The sequence below is a fragment of the Perognathus longimembris genome, chromosome 2 (assembly GCF_023159225.1).
Source record: "Perognathus longimembris pacificus isolate PPM17 chromosome 2, ASM2315922v1, whole genome shotgun sequence".
NCBI lineage: Eukaryota > Metazoa > Chordata > Mammalia > Rodentia > Heteromyidae > Perognathus > Perognathus longimembris.
In genome coordinates this window covers 56,299,162-56,314,072 of record NC_063162.1, presented here as the reverse complement: position 1 = coordinate 56,314,072, position 14,911 = coordinate 56,299,162, and the positions used below count along the sequence as shown (strand labels likewise).

The following is a 14,911-nucleotide window of genomic DNA, read 5'->3' as shown; positions in this document are numbered from 1 at the left end:
CCCAGGGCAGAGTCGGGAGGCCTGAGAGACTCAGCACCAAGCCTTTATTCCTCTCCAAGAAGCTCTGAAGCTGGAAACCTGGAAACATCAGTCAAACTTTAAGAATCAGGCTTGATGGTATAAATTGTCCTTCCTTTCCTGTCCTCTTAAGCACAGGGAGGGTACTAATCTGTTTGCTCTGTTTTCCTCTTCTTACTGTGGGGACTGGCTCATGGAGAACGCTGACAAGGTTCACTCTTGTTGTGGGTCTTCAGGCTCTTTCTCTTCCAACCCTTCTTTTCTGGGGGAAGCTCCTCCCACTTTTGCTTCTTGCCCTCTCCCCTCATCCCTCCTGAGGTTTCTGGGGATGAATGAGCTGTGGAGAGCAGGGTCATGATGGTCAGCATGGACCCCATCACTTTTCCTGGCTGGCCACCACTCAGCTTGTGTAAGAGCCCAGCTGAGGCTCAGGTGCAGACATTTCCCTATCCTGCCCTTGTTCCTGCCCCAAGACAAAACTGACTGTGGCTGAGGGGCATCTCGTCCCCACAACACAATGGCCATGACTTAGGAAACAGTGCTTTGGAAAGGTGGCCTCCCTTCCCCCACCCCTCCCCACCTGGCTTTGCAAAGTGATAGGACTGGCTGGTTTTGTGCAAGCTTCTTGGGCTCTAGGTATATGTAGCCTGATTTCCTGCATTGGTCTAGAGATCTAGCTGCCATTGGAATGACCACCCTCCATCTCTTCAGTTCCACAGAATGGGCCTTCTTTCTTCTGCCTCCATGGGGCCTGGACCAACTGCTCCTTCATTATTAGTCTTCTTGTATAGCCCCCATCACCCTGTTCTTCTGTTCCCTCTAAGACATTGCGTCCCACCTAGAACTCTGCACCCACCGCACCTTGTCCCTGAAGTGTCCTGAGGGGGGCATAGGAACACCCAGATACCCATGGAGGTCTCTGAGTTGGTGTCAGAGCAAGCCAAAGGTGCCAATGCAATTTAATGTATAGTGTCTAAATGCTGGTGGCCTGGGACAAGCTCCCACAAGAAACCCCTCCACTCAGGGATTTGTCTCCTGACTAAGACTGAATCACTGGGAGACACAGCCACAGTTTATAAGGACAGCTGTTTTAATGAGCATTTGCTATGTGCTTGGAGTTCAATCTTCACAGAAACCTAGTATAAGTTCATATTCATATTGCCTGTTACATTTGGGTTCAGGTAGCTCGGGTTGGAGACAGTGACACTTCCAATGCTTCTTCCACAGAGCCTGGTGTCTCTCTGAATTCCTAGCTCTAGCCTGGAGCCCCACTTAGCCTATCCATTACTGCTAGTGGATGAGTGACTGAGCTTAGCCTCGGGGTTTGGCTGGATTCTGTTGTGGGAGTTTACCCCAGGGTGGTAGAGCATGGGCCTGGTCCTGGGCAGCTCCGTGGAGAGACTCACTTGGCGTGGTCCTGCTTGCTCCCACGGGGCAAGAGACAGGGGCTGAGTCTCCCGCAGAGCAGCTCACTGCATAGGGCATAGTTGATGGCATTGACCGTGGGCACCATTTTGGCGACAAGGGCAGGCACCTGTGGTGGCAGAAAAGTCCAGGAAAGATGCTTGAGGGCCTTTCCTCTCCTTCCTCATCCTACCAGGTGACTCTCTCCTCTCCCTGAGGCTGCCCTTCACCTTGTACTCACCTTGATTCTGAAGCCTCTGGGCCTCTCCTAAGTAGCTAGCAGATGTGCCTGGCTCATGAAGCCCATGAAAACCCAGCCCATCCAGGCACACATGCACCCGACCTGGGCATCGATCTTAACCCCTCATCACTGAAGAGTGAACTCGTTCATCCTCTGTCTGCCTCACCCCATCATCTCAGCACAATGTGAGCAGAGAATGCAGAGGGACAAGAGAGGATGCAGAGAGTGGGGGAGAGGGAGAGAGAGAGACAGACAGACAGACAGAGAGACACAGATAGAGAAACAGAGACTGAGAAATTGAGAAAGACAGAGACACAGAGAGACACAAAGAGAGAACCAGAAGGTGAGACAGAGAGATGCAAAAAAGGAGAGACTTCTAGCTTTAGACATGGTACCATCTGCAGCTTGGGGGAGATGGAGTTCACATCCATGATGGCTGCGTAAAAATACAGGAGGGCATAGGGACCCCAGCCCAAAAGCAGCGTCCTGGATGGCAGAGTGGTGTTCACCTGGAGAGAAAGAAACAAGCATCAGAGTCATCAGTTCACCCCAAGTGGCTGCAGTCCTGAGTAGGTAGGGAGACTAGGTCTGTACTCACCAGTTCTGAGCAACAGTGGAAGGCTTCAGGAAGAGGTGGAATCAGCAGAAGACCTAGGGACCTTGTGAGCCTCTCTATTTTGGAACACCATATGACCCAAAGCCTGCTATTTAAGTTTACTTGAGCTCTGTTGCCTTGTTGAAAAGAGCCTCTGAATAGATACTCAAGAGGCTTGCTTGGAGGCAAGAGCTATTGGTGGGTTGGATAATGAGGATCTTTCCTCTTTAGGAGTATTCTGGGCTCTGTGACTGTGTGTACAAAAGGATCTCCAGGGCACAGAACCAGCTCATCATTAGTGGCAGCAGGCACCTGGTGACAGCGACCGGTCAGAGCTCAATGGATTTCCAGGGCATGTGATCCAAACTGGAGAGTGGTGGATGCTCAAGTTCCACCTAAGGCCACAAGGGGGCACGGAAGTAGAACTCTAATTTCAGGATGGATTTGTTATATTCTTCTCTATCCTGAATGCTCCTCACATAGTAAAAATTTGAGGCAAAGTATAAATATCAATACCACATTTTTTTGTGTGTAGTTCTGGGGCTTGAACTCAGGGTCCTATGCTCTTGTCTGGATTTTCTCCCTCAAAGCTAGCACTCTATCACTTGAGCCTCACCTGCACTTCTGACTCTGATGCTTCATTGAAGATAAGAGTCTCCTGGAATTTTTTTTTTCTTTTTGCCTGAGCTGGTTTCAAACGTCAGTTCTCAGATCTCAGTCTCCTCAGTAGCTAGGGTTACAGGTGTGAGCTACCAATGACCAGTCAGGGGATAAAATTTTCTTTTGAGTTGTCCCTTCTTCTGGTGTGTGTGTGGAGGGGGGGGTCAATATGGATAAAGAGTGTATTTGGGAGAAGCTGAGGCTGGAGAAGAATCTGTACCCCAGTGGGTGACCACTCAGATCTCTCCAAGGTTATCGGTGCCTCAGTGTGATGACCTCTGCTGGTGGAATAAGTCAACAGAGATAACAAGAAAGACATTGTGCCAGCCTCATCCCCTGTCTGACTGAACCTCAGACAAGGCTTGGGGTGAGCAGAGTACAGGCTGTGATCAGGCTGGAAAGCTGGGAGCTGGGAGTTGAGACCCTGTCTCCAGTGCAAGTCCTTGTCCTTCTTCTGTGACCTCCTGCTGAAATCAATCTATACAGTCCATTACCAACTCATAGGAACATATAAAATAACGAAGAAGCAGATTAAGGGTCTTAATAATGAAACTGGATTTTTAAAAAGATATATAATGCTGTTTGTAATTGGTGATAGCTGTTCAAAAGGAATGACAAAAAAAGAAATACTAGTCAATCACAAACAAATTTTTATTTTAGATGTGGGACCTAGGGTTGAATTCAGAACCTTGTACTCTGGCTTAGATCCCCCGCCCTCCCCCAAGGCTAGCAGTCTACCACTTGAACCATGCCTTCGTTTCTGGCATTTTGCTAGTTAATTGGAAATAAGAGTCTCTAAGATTTGTCTGCCTTGGTTAGCTTCAGAAAACCTCAGCTTCCTGAATAGTAAGACTTGCAGGTGTGAGGCCTCAGCACCGGGCAGGCGAGTGTGCTTTTTGATGCTCTCTGAGCATTACAGTGGTAGACTCCCAGGCAAGATTCATATCCATGCATGCTATCACCAGGTATGTGACTTTTGACGAACAGCTTGGCTAACCTCCTTCTCAATCCAGTTTGTATAACAGGGTGAATAAAGCTTTGCTTCCTCAGAGAGTGGTCACGAAGAGGAAATGACAATGCACATAAAATAATATTGATAACTGTCTTAAAAATACCGCCCCTTCAACAGGCTGTTTGCTATGACTTATTTGCTAAATTGTCCAGGTAACAGAGTTAAAAGTGGCAAGGAATATTAATACAGAAATGTGGAAATGGACCAGAGGACTTCTTTTGAAACATTGTTTTTCTTGGACAAATATGCCTGTAGGTGTGATTCTTATGTTGTAACTGCCTGTGACTGTGATTAAATTAAACACTGGAAAGCAACTGAAGTAATATTTAAAGGGTCTGTAACTTCGTGCTAAGTGTAAGGGCATGGGCAGGGTCATGCAGGAAGTCCCTATCCTCAGGGATGAAGGGTATGCATCACTCTCAATCACCCAGGACCTTCTTCCCAGCTCTTGGTGAGGAGGGAGGGTGACCTTTCACCTCTTACATACCATGCTCTACAGAAGCTGAAATTTATCTTGATTATTGCAAATGCAGAAACCCTGATTGAATGCCAGGCATTGGTGGTTCACGTCTGTAATTCTACTCAGGAGATCTAAGGATTGTAACTTAAAGCCAAGCCAGGCAAGAAAGTCTATGAAACTCTTATCTCCAATTAGCTATCAAAAAAAATCAAAAGTAGAGTTGTGACTCAAGTGGTAGAGGACTATCTTCAAGTAAAGAAAAAAAAAAGCTAAAAAACAGTGCCTGGTCCCAGCATTCAAGCCTCAGGACCAGCACAAAAAATGAAAAGAAACTCTGGTGGACACCCATCACATCATACAGGCTCCCAAGCAAGCGAAGGCTGCTTTAGAATCTGGTTCTTACCTGGCATCGGCCACTCCTTGTGAATTTCTGCTTCATGAGCTGGTAGGAAGTGAGTGTGATAAACAGAGGCACTAGGAAATTGAAAAAGGCCATGGTGAAGAGGAAGCTGGTGAAGTTTCTATAGGAAGGAGATAGAAGGCAAGGATCAGTTCCCAAGGATGGTCACCTGCCCTCCCAAGTCCCCCAGCCTTTGTACCCCACAGATGGCTGTGGGGAAGAACAGCCTCCATCAGACAAGCACATGAAGCGTGCTCAATCCTGGCCCCAGCTGACCTCTTCATGAAGTTTCCCTAGAATTTGGCCTTGGGAACTAGGTTGCTGAGATAAGAAAGGCTCCTTCAAGTCCAAGTGGCTGGCCTTGAACTTGAAATTGTTATTCAACATGGAAAATGGGGTAACTTGGTTCGGGGAATGTATTCACTAAATGATATCACTGGAACCAAGAGGAAGGGACATTCACAGTGTGTTCTAGGTACAAAGATTTGCAAAGAGCCTCTGGAGCCAGTGTTGGTGGCTCACACCTGTAATCTTGGCTACTCAGGAAGCTGAGATCTGAGGATTGCGGTTTAAAGCCAGACCAGGCAAGAAAGTCCATGAGACTCTTCTCCCCACTTCAACACCTAAACACTGGAAGTAGAGCTGTGGATCAAAGTGGTAGAGCATTAGCCTTGAGCAAAAGAGCCCAAGGACAGCACCCAGGTCCTCAGTCCAAGCCCCATCACTGACGAGAGAGAGAGAGAGAGAGAGAGAGAGAGAGAGAGACATACACTCTGGATGACAAGGAGACTGTCTAGTGTGCCTCTGAAGAAACCACTGAAGATACCCCAAAAGAGCCTGGAGTCTCAGGTCATGGCCATGGGAGGGAGGACTGACCCAGAAAGAACTTGTGGTGATTTCAGACATCTTTGTCCCAGAAACTCAAGGCCAAGGGGCCCGCAAGCCACTCCTCCCATCTCACCTGTCACCCTTGGAGTAGTCCAAAGTGCAGCATGTCCCCAGTGGCTCATAATTATAGTGACCCCAGCCCAGCAGGGGCAGAGCTGCCCAGAAGACAGAGGACAGCCACACGAAGACCACCAGCAGAATGGCTGTGTCCCAGCCCAGCTGGCTGCCTGCACAGAAGAGAGGAGGAAGCAGAGTTATGAAGGGAAGATACTTTGACCAAGTGAAAATGACAACAACAACAAAGGGTGGGCCCCAGGATGTCCCTAAATCCAAGCTCTGATTTGTTTGGGTTTTTTGTTGTTGTTGTTAAGTTTGTTTTTTGTTGCCCTTCCTGGGGCTTGAACTCAGGGCCTGGCCATGGTCCCTGAGCTTCTTTTGCTAGCACTCGACCACTTGAGTCACAGTTCCACTTCTGGCTTTTTGTGGTAGTTAACTCGAGGTAAGATCTCCTGGACTTTCTTATCTGGGCTAGCTTTGAACTGCGATTCTAAGAACTCAGCCTCTTGAGTAGCTAGGACGATAGGTTTGAGTCGCCAGCACCTGGCTTCCAGCTCTGCATCCTGATAGCCTGGCACTTCTAGAAAGTTAAGGGTTCCTCTGAGCCTTAGTTTTCTGCTCTTCAATGGGTCTTATAAATCATTATGAACAGCCAATGAGATCATGGGTGGTGAAGGTTTCTAGTAGAAGAGATGGTATTTGGTACTAGCTTCTTCAGAGAACAAAATGAAGAGATGTGTTTCCCAAACCCAGAGTTATGGATGAGACAAAGGCGGCAGATCGGGGAAGTTGGAGAGTCACAGAAGAAGGAGGCACAAGTCTGGACTATCCTTCGCTCTTGCTGAGAAGCTGGCAAACTCTGCTTCCAGAATCCCACCTGAGGTCCTGGGATTCCATCTCAGCTCTGCAGGCAGATGACAGGTCCCAGAAATGGTTCTGGGTGTGGCCCAGTGCTACTGACCGAATCTCCCTCAACCCCTCCACACAGATGGGTGCAGTACATTCACTCATCCCTCCAGAGCTTCTTCCTGGACCTGATTTCTGAATGACTGCTACATGTGTCCCCATGTGTCTCTTTGTTGTGTGGCTTTGTAGGTGATACTCCAGGGCAGACGAGAGATGGATGGCATGGAGTTTGGTCAGCACAGAAGAGCAGGTCTACAACCTCCCTCATTGGACATTTTGCTCCTAGGAAATTGGCCCAAATGGAGTTTTTTTGATATGCTGCCTTGCAATAGATGGGATGTATGCACCCCCAAATTCATATGCTAAAGCCTCAATCCTCAATATGATGATAGTTGAAGGTAGGGCCCTTGTCAAGGTGATTGGTCATTAGGGTACACCCCTGAGTGAGATTAATGTCCTTATAAGAAGGGGCACCGGGAAATATGCTGTCCTCCATGTGAGGTCACAGAAAGGTGGCCCTCTGCAGACCCAAAAGGAACTGGCCATGCTGCTCCGCTGACCTTGAACTTATGAGAAAAAAATATCTACTGGTTAAGCCATCTATTCTGTTTCAGTAGTCCATACCCTCCACCCCATCTATGAGCACAATAATTAATACTCTCTTTGGTCTATATCTTACACCAGCTTTGGGGGAAACATCAGAGACAAATAGGCAAGGTGGCTGTTATGCCCAAGTCGCAAGACGACCACTAAGAAGACCACCGAGAGCCAGATGTTCTGAAATGCAAAAGCAAGGCTTTATTCAGGCGGGCTGCAGCTCGGGCCTCATCCTACACTCCGACACAGCGGAGATTAGGAGGAAGGCCCCGAGCTGAAATTTCACCGGGCTTATAATGGCAAAAAACCACAAAGTTTACAGCAATCAGGTGTTCAAGCAAGATTAGGATATGGGTACAAATCTAATTGGCTCAGGGCTAGAGACATTCCGGGGCGGTGAGAGTTAAGCATTCCCACGTGGTTAGAGTTAAGCAGGGAGTTTCCTGACCGGCTGGGCCCTAATAAGCTTGTTCTGCTAGCCGGGATAATTGGTGGCCTGGGTTACTCATAGTTTAAACAGTCAACAAAATGGCTACTGCCTCAAAAATGGGGTTTACTTCAACTCTACAGTGGCATGCCCAAAGCTGCCCAACAGTGGACCAGATGATTCAGCCCTTCCCTGTCTTTACCTTATATTCGTTCACCTTTCAAGGCAAGGAGAGCTGTGAGCTGAGGGCCCAGAGCAGGGATTAACTGCTCGTGCGTGTGTGTGTGTGTGTGTGTGATGGTTCAAGGACTGAGATGGACATATTGGGAGAGGCACTCCAAGGCCACATGGGTAGGAGAAACTAACTTATCACCATTTGAAATACATATTGGCTTGAGAAGACACATGATGAGAGAGAGCCACAGGGTTGGTGACCAGTGCAAGCATCTGTGGAAAGGGCAAATCTGTGCATTCCAAGGGGCCATGTCCAAGAGTAGGCAATGCTGGCCATGGCCCCCGCCATAGCCTGAATGTGGGGCTGATCCACAGCTCAGAACCTGGAGCCTGGCTGACCACAAGAACAACTGCGCCACTCCATTCCAGCTTAGCTCCTATATACCGTGTGACACTGGAAAAGCTGCTTAACTTCTCTGTATAAGATGGAGTTGCTGCAGTGGTCAGCTGAGGCCCAGAGCCTCAAGCATGTTTATGTATGGCAGTGAACATATTTTGTACATCAAAGGGTGTTAAAATGATAAAACACTAAACTAATTATGTTACATATTCTTCAGAATGAGACTAAAATAAGTATTTAAAAATTTAGAAGCCAGGCACCTGTGTCTCACACCTGTAGCTACTCAGGAGGTTGAGATTTGAGGATCGCAGTATGAAGCTGGCTGGGGCAGGAATGTCTCTGAGATTCTTAGCTCCAATAAACTACTCCAAAAATGCCAGAACTACTGCTGTGGCTGAAGTGGTAGAGCACTAGTCTTGAGCAAGAGAAGCTCAGGGACAGTGCCCAGGCCTTGAGTTCAAGCCAGGACTGGCAAAAAAAGAAAAAAAAAGAAAAAGAAAAAGCAATGAGTCCTTGTTAAAAAATTAGTACATAAATAAATAAATCCAGGTGCTCATGACTCACACCTGTAATCCTAACTGCTCAAGAGTCTGAGCTCTGAGCCAGGTCAGCACGAAAGTCTGTGGGACTCTTCTCTCCACTTAACCACTAAAAAGCCAGTAGTGGAGCTGTGAATCAAGTGGTAGAGATCTAGCTTTGAGGAAGTCCTAAGTTCCAGCCTCAGTACTAGCTTAAACACACACACACACAGAGTCACAAATCAGAGCTAGTAGCAATGACATGTGCTGAAAATGTGGTTTGCAAAATTCAGAACTGAACAAGTCTCCATGGAACCATGCCACAGCGGAGGTCTGTAAATGTGTGAGGTAGCAGGCCACATGCCCAGCTACATGCACACACACACACACACACACACACTCATGTATGCACATGCACATGTACACACAAGCATGCACATACACACCTTCTCTCCCTCAACACCTGCCCCGTGTCTGAATGCAAGGGCATTTTCTGTATCTGTGATCTCATTTGATTTTCAAAACAAAACTATGAAGTTGGTGTTTTTTTGTTTTTTTATCATCTTACAGAAGAGAGGACTAAGGTGCAGAGGGAACCCCTGACTTGCTAAGGCTGTAGCACACAATCTGACATAGCTCTCCCAACTTGTGCCTAGAAGCAGGTGTCATGCTCTCCCACCTTCCCTCCTTTCCTGGTACCCATGTACCCCACTCCCTCCCTCACCTGTGGGAAGGCACTTATTTGTGGCCATCCCCATCTTGCTTCTTATCCTCTCACACCCAAGCTTGAGCTATCCCTTCATTCCAGGGATGGGGGGGGGGATGGGGGGAAGACATACGAGTACAGTGGTGATGATAGCGCCCCCAGGCAATGGCTGCACTGCTGCTGATGCTGGCCAAGGCTGTGGCAAAGCCCTGGAAACCGTGAGCCTGGCAGCCCTCTGAGCCATATGGCCAGCGCCTGTTGGAAACATTGAGTCCAAGTGATCTCTCCAGCACCCACTCCCCTCTCCCCATTCCCACACCCACCCAGCTACAGTTTGGTAGGTTCCTGCAAGCTGTTCCTGCTTCCACAAAGAGAGTCTTGTCATCTATTTTTTTTTTCCAGGAAGGGAAGCAGGGCCTTAGAGCTGAAGTCACCCAGATGGAGGGGTAGAGCCTAGTGCAAGCCATGTCCCAGTCTGGATGAAAGGTCTCTGCAAAGCCTGAGGTCTAACTGTTCAGCCTTTATTCTACGGGGTGAGGAAGGATGTTCAGAGAGAAAAGGCACTGAGCAACCATCACACAGATAGATAAAGGAAAAGTCAGAGGGAAGACCCCAAGCCTTCAGCCCTCAGAGCCATCGGCCAGGGATCAGTCCATTGTGGAAGGAGAATTCCCACTGCTTTATACCCCACTGGAGCCTTCACACCCAAGCGAACTCAACTTTCATTCATAGTGACCTACACAGATCAGAAATGCTCATTCAGCTTAAGAAAAGAATCTAGAAATGCCTTCTCAAGCTTGGTGAGGACACCTCAGCTTGCATGCAAGGAGACAAGAGACTCCAATCACAAATCCTGTTTGTTCTCACTAATACTTATTTGAGGCTGCCTAGACAGCATTGTTTCAAGTTATTTGTAAGTAGTTAAATCAATACTTCCAGCCACCCATATGAACTAGATACTAATATTCAATTCTAAAAAGTAGGTGAGAGATATTGGTCACTGATGTCTCACACCTGTAATTCTAGCTACTCAGGAGGCTGAGAGTTGAGGATCCCTGTTCAAAGCCAGCCTGGGCAGCAAACTCCATGAGACCCATCTGCAATTAACCTCCAAAAAGCCAGAAGTGTAGCTGTGATTCAAGCGGTAGAGCATCAGCCTTAGGGACAGCACCCAGGCCCTGAGTTCAAGCCCTACTGTGGATATACACATGGACGTGCTGGTGCACGTGCAAACACCCGCATGTGTGCACACACACACACACACACACACACATTCAGGGAAAAGAAAGAAAATAGAAGTAAAAGAAGTAGCCAAGAGCCAGAAAGAGAAAGCTAGGAGGATTCAAGATGAGGCTACCCTGTTAGAAGATTCATGCTCCTAATCCTTACAGCCTGTCATATCTCTCAGGTATGAGAGATTTCTAGACATTGGCTGTGGTTCTTCAGGGATAATCTGGAATTTAGATTTAGACTACTTCAGTCTGCAAGTGATCCATTTTCTATAGGAGTTATACTCTGGCCTGGCTTCCCAGGACCTCCAAATTGGGCTTCATGCAGGGCCCCAGAGCCTGTGGACCAGGGAGTAGGCTGGTACCGTAAGAGGCTGGAGATGGCTGCGATGAGGGCATTCAGGCTGATTCCACTGTCTGCCACGGCCAAGCTCAGCACCAGCAGGTGGCTGGGGGTCCACAGCTCCGGGGTCTTGCAGAAAGAGAAGATGGTCAGACCATTGAGGCTGAGACCAGAGAGAGCTGAAAGGAAGGGTAGTGACTAGCATCTGGGCTGGTATGAGTCACCTAGGGTCCCAACCAGGTCTGTGATGGGTGGAGCCTCAGCAGTCTACACCCACTTCAAACTCAGCAACTCTCTAGGTGCACTTCATTAAATTCTACTGAGGTGCTGAATGCTCTGATGCCTGGCCATCCCCCCTACCATGAGGAACACCATGTTACATAAGCACTGAGCAAGTATGGCAGCTCTGATAAAAGCCTGTGACATGAATCAGCTTGCTCAATCTGTGTGTGTGTGTGTGTGTGTGTGTGTGTGTGTGTGTGTGTGTGTGTGTGTGCCAGTATTGGGGGCTTGATCTCAGGCTCTCAATCTCTTCCTGGCTTTTTTGCTCAGATCTGGCACTTTACCACTTGAATCATACCTTAAGAGGATGGTTTAGAGAGGGGAGGCAGGAGGAAGAATTTTTACTGGTGAATTGGAGATAAGATTCTCACAGACTTTCCTATCTGGGCTAGCTTCAAACTATGACTCTTACATCTCAGAATCCTGAGTGGTTAGGATTACAGGCATAAGCCACGGGTATGCAGCTCATTCAGTCATTAGTCCTCTCCTCTCCACGTACAGTTTGGAAACCAAGGCTCAAAGACTCTAGCTAGCATGCCCTAAGTATGCATTTGGTAAGTGGCAGAGCTAGGGCTCCATCTCAGGTGCTTTAGATTCCAAAATGCCTTCTCTGAAGGCTATGGAACAAGGTACGAGAGAACCCAGGAACAGAAGATTCAAGTTAGAGCTGGGAGCTGTCCAGGACCCAAGACAGTTAGGTGGACTTGAATTTTAGCTTGATTCCTCCCTGTGAGGTAGTAATGCCCCAAAGGACAGGAACTTTGAACTTCCTTTGAACTTTCTGAACCTCGGCTTCCTCCATCAATACAATCTTTTTTTTTCTGCTGGTCCTGGGGCTTGAACTCAGTGCCTTGCAGGGTTCCTGAGCTTTTTTGCTCAAGACTAGAACTTTACCATTTGTGCCACACCTTCACTTCTGGCTTTTAGGTAGTAATTTGGAGATATGGGTCTCACTGGCTTTCCTGCCTGGGCTGGCTTTGAACCATGATTCTCAGATCCCAGCCTATTACTGACATGAGCCACTGGTGCCCAGCAGGTTCTAGCCTTTTAAAACCATAAGAGCCTTTACCTGGAAGACAATGCATGGAACAACATTCCAGCAAAGGGAAATGGTATGTGCAAATACATAATGTGATTAAATTTTGCAGCATGTTGGAGAACCATAGGTTTCAGTCTACCCAGATGAGGGAGAAACGGACTGTGCTAGCAGACAGTCATGTCTAGAGCCTCCAGAAAAAATAAATGACTGTCACTCCTTCTCTACCACCAATTCTCTTTGGGCAAGAAAATGTGCTAATTGCTTCTCTGGATCTGTTTGAACAATTCTGCATCCTCCATGAACTCCAGGGTCAATCATATCTGTACCTCTGGCTTCCCTGAGCATGTCAGCGATTCTGTGTGGACACAGGTAGCTCATGGGCCCAGCTAGTTACTCTGGGGAAATGTGAGTTTGTGTGAGTGGCTTAGTTGAAGTTAATGGTGGGACTGAAAAGGACAGGAAACAATGAACTGAAGTCTCCTGAGTGTCTATCTAGTCTAGCTTTTTACACGGATGTTCCCTCTTAACCTCCATAATTATCTACTTGCAATGCCAAGACTTTGGAGGTCAAAAGCTGAAGTGTCTTGGTTTTCTAGTCACCTAGACAGCAAGTGTCCGAGCTGTCTGCCTAAAGAGCCTTTGGAAGGCCTAATCTTTTGTAGGCGTCATAGCAGAATTTATCAGGAGAGAATTATATTTTCTCCTGGTTAGAGGGACAAGAAAAGTCTGAGTTTGGCTTCTTGGCTGACTCCTGGATAGACTATCCAAGCCTCTGTCTCCCTTACCTGTGCCTGGTTTCTTTCTCTTGGCTCCTGTCCAGCATGGTACATCTCCCAAAGAGGGGTTGCCCTAAGACTTCCTGATGCAAGAATTGGGTATCAAGATGACAAAACATCACAGCTGAGTTCAGGGACTTCTAGCCAGCTCTGTGGCTTGAGCTCTGAGAACCCACTGAGCCCCTGTTGCACCCAACACACTGCCTGGCTCACCTTCTACCAGCAGCACGGTGCCCACAGTCAGCACCTCAAGCTCTCCGAAGCCAGTTGGCAGGTCCCCCGATGCTGCCATCCTTTGGCCTTCCTTTCTGTCAGAGGTCTTGCTCTGTTCTGGCTTTCCAAATTCAGGCCCTTCCTTTATAAAGGACCATTCCACATGATGGCACATGCAAATTATTGTGAAATAAGGGCTTGAACTCCTTCTTTCTTCCTCCCCTCCTCTAAATCATCCTCTTGGACCAAGACAAAGGAACCCATTCACCAGTTGGACAGTGCAGCCTTTGTGAAGTTACAACAGAGCCCCGACTCATTCACTTAAGCCCCACTGGCAGGATTAAAATCTGGGGATCCAAATAGTGTGTGGCTGAGAATTGAATTGAAAAAGTGTTGCATAACCAAGGAGGGGAGTAGAAGGAGGGATTGGAGTGGCAGCTGTTCATGAGAACTGGGTAAGAGTAGTGTGTGTGTGTGTGTGTGTGTGTGTGTATGCACACACTCGTCGGATCACATGGATGTGCTGGAAAGAACGAAGTTTGAGATAGCACCTGGTATCATAGAAAAACCCTTAGCTGAGGCCCAGGATTCTGATTTGGAACCTATCAGTAACAAGATTCATGATCTAAAGTTTGGCAAGTGGGTCTTCTCAATTTTCTCATTTGAAGTTTAAGAGCATCTTTTATACCCTGTCCTATCTAACTAATCCTTGATTAGAATACATCATGGATATATATTGCAAGCCTTTACTTTCTGTCTCCCATAATGCCTTTGGACCTTATGAGCATTAAAAAATATCCTAATATATCAGCTTGGAACAGATGGTCTACTATCTTCTTTTTTTTTTTCCGGCCAATCCTGGGGCTTGGACTCAGGGCCTGAGCACTGTCCCTGGCTTCTTTTTGCTCAAGGCTAGCACTCTGCCACTTGAGCCACAGCGCCACTTCTGGCTGTTTTCCATATATGTGGTGCTGAGCAATCGAACCCAGGGCCTCATATATATGAAGCAGGCACTCTTGCCACTAGGCCATATCCCCAGCCCCTACTATCTTCTTTTAAGTGTCCTCATGACCCACTAAGAACTTTGCCTTCTACAAATGAAGTTTTTGTATAAGTTATACAAGTTATATAAGTTATATTTCACCAGCCCCTGGTGAAATCCATACCCAATAAAATTGATCTGTGCAACTAAATTCATTACCAGAAGAAGAACCTGAGTCACAGAGGTGTAATAACGATGTAACTGGTGTCTACTTAGTTCAGGCTTTGTGCTAAGACATCTTCTGATGATTCCTGGAAAGGACTCCATAAACTAGATGCCATTGCTCTCTTTGTTTCAAATAAGAAAACTGCAGCTAAAAGTAGCTAAGAATCAACCTGAAGTTTTGCTGTAATTTTTAGGTGGTGCTGGAACAAAGGTCTCATTTCCCATTTTGTAGGTTTGGGTGTTTTTCACATACATTTTCCCTCTATCTAAGCAGCATGTTCCTCTCTCTCTCTCTCTCTCTCTCTCTCTCTCTCTCTCTCTCTCTTCCTCCCTCCCTTTTCCCTACCTCTCTCTCCCTC

The 14,911-nt window shown here is 47.3% G+C and overlaps 1 protein-coding gene across 1 annotated transcript; it reads right to left on the bottom strand.

Annotated features, from left to right (window-relative positions):
- Nucleotides 1-1,420: 1,420 nt before the first annotated feature.
- Nucleotides 1,421-13,424, bottom strand: Rgr (retinal G protein coupled receptor). Its single transcript, XM_048335941.1, has 7 exons — nt 13,346-13,424; nt 11,058-11,214; nt 9,597-9,718; nt 5,752-5,905; nt 4,794-4,911; nt 2,059-2,172; nt 1,421-1,552 (listed from the first exon to the last, which is right to left on the bottom strand). The coding sequence occupies exons 1-7, from the start codon at nt 13,422-13,424 to the stop codon at nt 1,421-1,423; spliced, it is 876 nt and encodes a 291-aa protein (XP_048191898.1).
- Nucleotides 13,425-14,911: the final 1,487 nt, after the last annotated feature.